This window comes from Mizuhopecten yessoensis, unplaced genomic scaffold (genome assembly GCF_002113885.1).
Source record: "Mizuhopecten yessoensis strain PY_sf001 unplaced genomic scaffold, ASM211388v2 scaffold11115, whole genome shotgun sequence".
Taxonomy (NCBI): domain Eukaryota; kingdom Metazoa; phylum Mollusca; class Bivalvia; order Pectinida; family Pectinidae; genus Mizuhopecten; species Mizuhopecten yessoensis.
In genome coordinates, this window is record NW_018408887.1 from 943,196 (window position 1) to 952,413 (window position 9,218).

Consider the following 9,218-nt stretch of genomic DNA (forward strand, 5'->3'; position numbering starts at 1 on the left):
CTACAGATTGTCGGTCCATGTCCTTATCGTCAGTAGGGGTCACGCTGAAGGCTTGGCCAGTTTGTCGGTCACATAATGTTGTACTTTTTTTATCATGGGCTTCCATTACATAGCCTTGACTTGGGAGAACATATGGTGTCTTATATATGACATTTCGTCTTTTCGCTCGCGAAATAACACCGAGCGAAAAAAACGAAATAACGAAAAGACAAAAACCCGCCGAAGCGAAAAAACGAAAGATCAGTTGGAATCTAAGCTTAACGATGAACCGACAGATTATACGGATTATACAGATTATTTATTTAAAGATGTTACTTTACGAATTTAAGTTTAACATTTAAGTATACATTACAGCTTCGTTCAAGGAGATTCTATGATGTTTGGGACTCAAAGTTGTATCACATACCATCATTAGTTTTGTTTACTTGCTAAACAACGACGGGAAATAGTTTCAACTTTGTTGATGGTTTCAAACAGTTTTACCAGATCGTTAAACAGTCACTTCTGAAGGAATAAGTTAGTGTTCTCTGTGGTTACCAGTTCTGTCAAGCGACAGGTGGCAATTATTTGAATTTGGAGACGTATTCAAACAGTACGACGGAAATATCCTAAAACTGTTCTATTCTATTCACTTTCAGAAGTTCTCGCTATAGTTATAGTATGACAACTAATGTGGTTGGTAGGTTTATCTAAGGGCTGTGCAAACAGAATGTTGTAAATATTTCATCTATTAATTTATATCTTTGTTTTTGTCTGTCTACGTTTTATAAGCGCCTGGCAGAAATAGCAGGTATGCCTTAAAATAATATTGATAATGTAATATGTCAAGGGCGAAATAATTAAGTCCTCTCATACTATCACTAATATCAAATTAACAACACATGTTCTTGTCATTTATAGCCTGTCAACCATACTTACCTTGTTTTAAAGTTAATCATTCCATTCGTCAAACTGTTAAGGTTTATACGCATACACTTGTACAGTAGCCATTGTGTACACCAATGGCTACAATGCAACTGTAACTACGATATGTATTGGCGTTTTGGTCAGCAAATGTTTTAAATGTCGTATTTCAGCATACAAATAGGTGCATTGGAAATTGTATTTATCAGCAGGGTGCGTTTTTAAGTGTGCGTTCCTTTTTACCCTATCATTAAACCTAACACTCGGAATTTCTAATGAGATTTTTTCTAATACAGGCCGGTATAATAGGGCAACCATACAATGCCACACAAGCTCCATTAGGAGGAGTGATTTAAGCAAACGGTGCAAACCTGCGTTACTAAAATATCGTTCTTATTGGAAGTTACAATTCATGAGCTCTCATCGTTTCGTGATGTGATTATTTCGTCATATCGTATATAATTTGACATTTGACACAACAGTCAAAATATACATTTCCCAGTGCAATCAATAGTGATTAGCTGCAGATTTCCGCATTTGAAATATCGTAACCCAGTTACTGAAGAATCACCTAGAAGAGATGAAAGTACTAAAGACTCGTTGTTGAGAATTTTTCTTTTTATAATATATATATATATATATTGAAACATCAATCCGCCTGAAGAAGCCCTAGAAGGCAGAAAGGCCTAGCGGACGATCTGAAAAATTTGTTTTTATTCTATATTTTCCTTCGCAAGGACTTATTTATTTATTATCTACTATATATTGTATATATATATATATATATTGTAGTGAATTCCTACCATTTCAAGATGTCTATCATAACGTTACCCGACAATGCCGGGGTCACTCTCACAGTTCTGGATCTGGACGGCTACTACCTCCCAACATCAAACACAATCAAAAATCATGAAGAAGAACTACGTTTAATACCTGATTGGGAGGCAACAGATAACGACCTGATGAGTTGTGCATATTCAAAATCAGGTAGGTATTAACGTTACCTTTCATCATAGCAATGTGAGAGCTTCTGAGAAATGAAAAAAATCGTTTAAACATGGAACTTCACCTACTCAGCCAATGGAGAAGGGTAATAATAAAACAAAAGGAACAGAAATAATGTAAATTATTTATAGGTTGCAACAAAAGGAATGAACTCAATGTGTTAACTTTGATTGTTCAAGGTTTGAGAGATCAACACAAAGACATGGAGTCTATGGGTGGCTAAAACATCATAAATTTGGTATATCTTTGTCTTCAGAAAACCAATTTTACGAATGACTTAACAGATAAAATTGACACGGAGGTCAGCAGCTTTGCGTAGTTTTAATCAAACAAATAGTTGAGGAGTTACAAGTTTGGTTAACAGAACGCTTAATTAATATTGATGAATTAAACACGCATGACACAGCTGGTAGATAAATAATCATATATATGGAATTAGATGAAACATTCTATCAATTTGTAAAACTGTAGGAAATATAGAAATTCTTTCTTGAAGGGTATTAGTTATGTTGTTGTAATCTTCAAGCAACGTATCTTAATTATTGGAGGTGATTTTAATGAGGTATTTGACAATTTGACTAAACTAAAACAATAGTAGAAGTAGAACCGTCAGCACATACAGGCTAGCATAATTATTTAAACGACATACATTATAACGGATGTATGGAGAATTAAAAACAAAACGAAAAATCGCTTTACACGGAGTCAACGGATGATGCTAGAATAATAGATCATTTTAAATTGAAAACTGAAGTGATGTTCCTTCTTCCGATATCCGATCGGCTTATTTATCCGTTAAAATAGGTTACGTAATACGCGAAAATATAAAGGACTTTGGAAAATTAACAATAGTATAAAAAAGAATAGCAGAATTATCAGATTCAAATAAAAAAATCCTTAATAGAAAGTCTTAAACAGGATGAATCATATTTTTTTGCAGAAACAACAGCAAATATATATCAAATGATATGAAAAATGTTAGCAAATAAACGAAATAAAGAGACAGACAATAATAGTATAGATAAAATAACTAAAATAGAAAAAAACACCACTAAATCGTATGTATGATGTGCAAGCTAAAAAGAGCTCATTTAAGATCAAGAATCAAAAAAAAAAAAAAAAGCGATTACTAGAAAATAAAGATATTGTAGAGGACCCGCCATAATATTGAGAAAAAGAATGATTTCATTTTTGCATATCTTTATAAGTAATATATAAGATCGTCCAAACTGAAGATGTATAGGTATGTGATGGCCTAATAGCATTAAAGGAATGTGAAACTGCTATAAACCAGGACTGATGGTTATCTGTAGAGTTTTATAGAACTGGAAAGTATCAACTATACTAGTATTGAGTCATTAAATGGAACATATTGAAGGATCGCTAAGTACATCACCAACAAGGGGGTGTTGTTTCTTTAATTTATAAAAAGAATGATTATATGGATTAAAAAATTGGAGACATACATCTTTGCTAAATGCTGACTATAAAAAAGCCGCACATGTTCTCAATACTACGTGAAAATCAATCATGCAGTGAGAATAATCAGCACGGACCAAAATAAATATCAAAAAAGATGTAAAGGTTTTAATATAAGGCAAATACAAGTAAAGAAAAGTTGTTTAAAAGTTTAAAAAAAAAATGAATTTGGGAAGTCATTTAAACTAGAAAATGTCTGTAAGACATTTATGCCCCCGCTGCCATGTGAAATTAATTTCAGTGTTCTATAAAAAGTTACAAGCACTTTGATCTTGATACCCTGAAACATGCACACACACAAAGTACTACACTTAAAGTTGATTTTAATATTCATTTGTTTTTTCTGTATGTTATTACCATCTCCATAACATATTGAATGAAGTTGCTAAGCGTTTAAATTGAATCAGTAGATGATTTTCTATATATAGCATCAGTGACCTTGGCCTTGACCTTGGATCCCTGAAATACAACGATGTCCGAAGTATACCCATAATTGACCTTTGTATAAATTTTGACCAAAATCTGTCAAAGAATGAAGTTGCTAAGTGTTTACATTGAATCGGGACGGGACGGGACGGGACGGAACGATTTTCTATATATAGCAAGTGTGACCTTGGCCTTGACCTTGGATCCCTGAAATACAAAGATGTCCGAAGTATACTCATACTTGACCTTTGTATAAAGTTTGACCAAAATCTGTCAAAGTGTTTACATCGAATCGGGACGGGACGGGACGCGACGCGACGGGGAAGGGACGGGACAGGACGGGACGGGACGGATATATGGGTAACACTATATGCCCCCCATTTTATGGCGGGGGCATAAAAATGGGTTACAATTATGTACTGAATTTTTCATAGGATGCGTCAAAAACAATAATTGGTTAAATGGAAACTACGATATCTCCAGAGGAATTAGGCAATGCTGTCAACTCTCTCCTGTTTGATCTTTGTAAGTGCCACTGAACTTTTAGCTACAAAGTTGAGAAACGATACCAATATGAAAAAGATAAAAATTAATCCAAAATATGTCATAGTTGCCCAACTTGCTGACGACGTTTTGAGTAAGATACAAAGAAATGTCCAAAGATTTCAAATTTGTAAAATAATTCGATGATGTTTCGGGATTGGTCTAGAAAAAAAAAAGGATTGTGAGCAGGATCTAATAAATATAAGCCAAATGTTTGCAGAAGTAAATACGAAAGAAACTGAAATAATTTGAAGGTAACTTCGGCACAAAGAATAAGTATGTAGCAAGCTTAACTGGGAATCAAACGTGACAAGTATTAATAAAATACCCCGACCAGAATATGACCAATTGTGTGTGAAAGAATGGAAATCAAGCCTAATTATAAAGGGGAAATAAATAAATAGCAAAATAAAAGAAAGAAAAACAGGAAACATGCAGATGTATGATGATGAAATGGCTCGGCGCAGAAAATATCTACATATACGTTTATTTATACCTAATAAACACATGTATGCTGACATTATACTCACAAAATAAACACAATGTAGTGCGGAAACGTATACGGTAGAAATGTATTTAAACATATGCTAAACAGTATGAGCCACACCGAGTACAAAAATAATGTTTATGGACAAACGAACGAGCTGAACATGGACCCTATACATATTCAGGCTACTTCAATTTGAACAAGAATAATACATTCATGTTAAGGTGTTGTACTGCATTGTGTTGAGATAATCATATTGATTATAATTTTTTGCAACCTGTTTAACGCATTGTGCAGCTGTCGCCTGTTTATGCTCACGGTCAATCACTTTCGAAATTCGACAAATAGCATTGTCTCCGCTGTAGGATAATACGGTAAGTCTCTTCTGTATAAACAAACTTTACGTATATAAAGGGTATTTCTATTCCAGGGAACTTGGCACATGTTTTCCTCTACTACTTCTCGTTATATTCTATATATTCATCACTGCTTTAATCAGTATGCATTTCGTATGTCGTGTTTGAGCATACGAATAAACGCATTGAAAATATTGGTAACCAACAACGTAGGTTTTTGAAGTCTGCATTCCTTTTTAACCCTTTTATTAAATATAACACTCAAAATTTCTAAATTATGAGACATATCGAGTTGGAATTAAATTTAGCTATGGGAACAAGTTAGACCTAGAGATGCAGGTGTCATTTTGATTTAGACGGGTCGCGAGGTTATATATCTTTTGTGTAGAAGAATCATACAACATGACATTCTACTTCAATATTTTAGGTAAGTATTCCATAGCCATACCAGTATAACATACCTTAAAAAATTCTATGGAGCAGGGGTTCCAGTATAGAAAACTCACTTATCAGAAATTGTTGTATTCCAAACTGTCATTTTGTTGTGCATGTGTATTTGAACAGAACGTAGCTAGAATAACCCCCCCCCCCCCCCCCCCCCCCCCCCCCCCACACCCCCCCCCCCACACACACACACACACACTCACCCCCGTATTAAACGTTACATTTGTGACGTCATAATGTTACAAACACAGAGTCGCAACTTCTATTACATTCATGGTGATGCGATATTAATGCAACGAGCCTTTGGTAGAAAATGTAATACCATACATAACTAATACGCCATGCCAGTACTCAAACAATATCATCACAACACACACAAACAATTAACGAAACACCAACAACAGGAATGGGAATGTACATAATGTACATGCGGTGACTGGTAAACGGAAACTTAAACAATATAAGTTTCTAAATTATAGACATATAGTAACGAAACAGGTAACAATAAACCATACGTCACTAGTTGTTAACCCTTCACTACACAATTTGTTAAAGACATCAGATGTACAGTATTCCACACACATTATCCAATTACCACTACCGGTATCTGTCTTCACATACCATTTTCCATACTTCTTTCCTGTTCTAGAACAGTGTATGCATGCTGTTGTTATATAGAGAAGACATTAGGAACACACGTATATCAGTAATAATGTTGCAGTGAATTTCATGCCCATCACAGATGCCTATTAAAAAGTTACCGGACAATGGTGGGGCCACTCTCACAGTTGTGGATGTTGACGGTTACTATTTCCCAGTATTCAACCTCAAAAACCTGGAAGAAGATCTGCGGTCAATATCCGGCTGGCAGGCTCGAAATGGCGATCTCATGATTTGTGCATATCCAAAATCAGGTATTTTTAAATTAAATAATTTCCCTCTCACCCGATCAATCTCTGATCATCTGCATACTAAGAGGAAGGAATTGGTTTGCATGACATGATCAAATGAAGAATCTTTTTACTTAGGCACAACGAAAAGTTTAAACAAAATATATTACTTTCACCTTCTTGTGGCGACTCCTTGTGGCTCTGTTGAAGCCAATGTTGGATAAATGTATCAAGGCGAGATGGTGCTATTATTTTGGTATGACTTAAGCGGTAAACCCTTAACAAACATACACATCATCAACCGTAAGTACCGGCATCACGCGTATTGATCCCAATTGATCACGATATTTTTGCTTCGTCCAGGGACTCATTGGATATGGGAGGTGGCTAGTATGCTGGTGAAGAAAAGGGCAGAACGGATCCCTTTTAACAAGGACACGGCCATGATAGAACTAACAGCACACGGAAACATAACATCCCCACGTGTTCTCAACAGCCATGTGTTCTGAGCAGCTGCCAAAAGATTTCGTCAAACGAAAGTGCAAGATAATTTACTTGATGCGAAATCCGAAAGACGTGGCTGTGTCATTTTTCAACCATCATAGTAACATACTTGATTATGATTTCTCGGGGAAATGGGATGACTACGTTCCAAGATACTTAAAAGGCGATGGTACGTAAAAATCACATATTTTATATATTACATTTAAAGACACGATACACACTAGCCAATGGTATTGTTTGCAAACGTAACAATATTTACATAGGTAAAGCATGATCTTATAAGATTACGAGTCTTACCTGATTATATGTACAAAAACATGACCCTACCTCCATCTATTGCGAAAATGTAATCGTAAAACCTAATCTTCCATCCATACCACGTACAACAATTTATAGTGACAAGGTATTCTGATTATTCCTCTTCCTTTAAATAGCGGCAACATATTGACAATATGGAAATATAATTTTTGCTTCTATCTTAACTGAAAACAACACAATGTTTTTTTTTAAATTTTGATATACTAAAATAATTCCGGAAATCAGTGAGGACCTATCATTACCAGACGAGGATAGTACATGTGCATGGAGTGCATACTATCAGTCCAGTAACGACCGTTTTGTTAATTGCAAATGTATGGTCGTTTTTCATTATTACTACCATTTTAATTTATAGTTGACTATGGGTCTTGGTTCGACTACACGGTCAAGTGGGAGACGTTCATGGCGGACAACCCAGAGTACCCTATTTTTATGACGACCTACGAGGACATGAAAGAGGTAACGAGGGCTGGTTTCATAAAAGCATTAAAATGGGAAAATGTATTTAGTATAGGGTTACAAAGCTTTGAGCTTGTTTCAACTAGAAGTGACTGACTGGAATGCTATCATATTCACTAGAAAAAAAAAGAACTTATATTGTGAAAACGGCAGAAATACTCTTTCCGTAAGTCGAAGCCCATCCTCTAAACTCAATCTTGGGTTATTCTTTAAGTATTCAACAACATTTAAGTTTATATCACATGCTATGGAAAACAACCACCGCGGGCACTTTTATTTTTTGGTCGTTTACATTCCTACTAAACCCTCACGAGAGTCATCTGGCAAAACATTGTCTATGATTCGGCGGCCTTTACATGGGAATACCTTACTAAGAATCGAACAGCATCTTGTACGTGTGAACTTTGATATTAACACTATATATATATACTAGATAATAAATAAATAACTCCTTGCGAAGGAAAATATAGAATAAAAACAAAAATCATTCAGATCGTCCGCTAGGCCTGTCCGACTTCTAGGGCTTCTTCAGGCGGATATATACTAGTATATATATGTTTGTGACTGCAGGACAGCCTCCGTGGGGTAACACAGCTTTCCAAGTTCCTCGAGGTAGATTGTGACCAGTCTTTCCTACAAGAAGTCACCAACCTGTGCCAGTTTGACCGCATGAAGAAGGAGAAAGCCAATATGGAGATGATTGGTTGTTGGAAGCGGAATGTGCCAGCAATATATCGAAAAGGTTCAAGATATATATATCTTCTACTATTCCATCATTTCCCGTCCATTTTATATTATTAAGGATTTTAAACGTACCTTTTTCGTTTAACTGTATATGGAAACTTAATGTCTAAGTCATTAGCCCTACGTATGAACACTCGGGATATATTCAAGTCGAAGGATACCAAAGTATTTGATGTATTATAATGAAAAAAAATTAAGCGATAGAGCTGCAAACCTACAGATATGCGTATCTGTGATCTACCTGAAATTTCAAGAGATTCAACTATCAATGCCATACTTACAGATGTCAAAATAATATGACATACTTGTGAATTGTTTACAAGAAGGTTAAAATAATCGTTAATAATATATGTGATTCATTGTTCCTCAGGTGAAGTTGGAGACTGGAAGAACTGGTTCACGGTAGCGCAGAGTGAACTGTTTGATCGTGTTTACCAGGAACAAATGAAAGACTCCAAGGTTCAACCAAGATATATGATATGATGAACGCACACAAAACGTGCAAGAACTTTTATAGACTAACTACTGATGTTGGTGGAGATTGTTACTTATCATTTACTATATTTTTCACACGTAGTTAACTAAAACTACATTACCTTTACAATTACATGAAAAAGGAGTTTTTAATGGGAAGTATTACTGATGAAATTGTTTAATAAA

The 9,218-nt window shown here is 35.2% G+C and overlaps 1 protein-coding gene across 1 annotated transcript; it reads left to right on the forward strand.

Annotated features, from left to right (window-relative positions):
* The first annotated feature begins 1,815 nt into the window (after window positions 1-1,815).
* On the forward strand, window positions 1,816-9,218 carry LOC110466045 (sulfotransferase family cytosolic 1B member 1-like). Its single transcript, XM_021522294.1, has 6 exons — window positions 1,816-1,890; window positions 6,386-6,557; window positions 6,897-7,206; window positions 7,711-7,814; window positions 8,385-8,556; window positions 8,929-9,218. Exons 3-6 carry the CDS (start codon window positions 7,032-7,034, stop codon window positions 9,039-9,041), a joined length of 564 nt encoding a protein of 187 aa, XP_021377969.1. The 5' UTR covers window positions 1,816-1,890; window positions 6,386-6,557; window positions 6,897-7,031; the 3' UTR covers window positions 9,042-9,218.

What these genes read in the sequence shown, in the direction of transcription:
- LOC110466045 (XM_021522294.1), top strand. Translation starts at nt 7,032, where the DNA reads ATGTGTTCTGAGCAGCTGCCAAAAGATTTCGTCAAACGAAAGTGCAAG. An exon ending in AAGATACTTAAAAGGCGATG is followed by an intron (nt 7,207 to 7,710) that starts GTACGTAAAAAT and finishes TTTAATTTATAG; the next exon opens with TTGACTATGGGTCTTGGTTC. An exon ending in GCCAGCAATATATCGAAAAG is followed by an intron (nt 8,557 to 8,928) that starts GTTCAAGATATA and finishes ATTGTTCCTCAG; the next exon opens with GTGAAGTTGGAGACTGGAAG.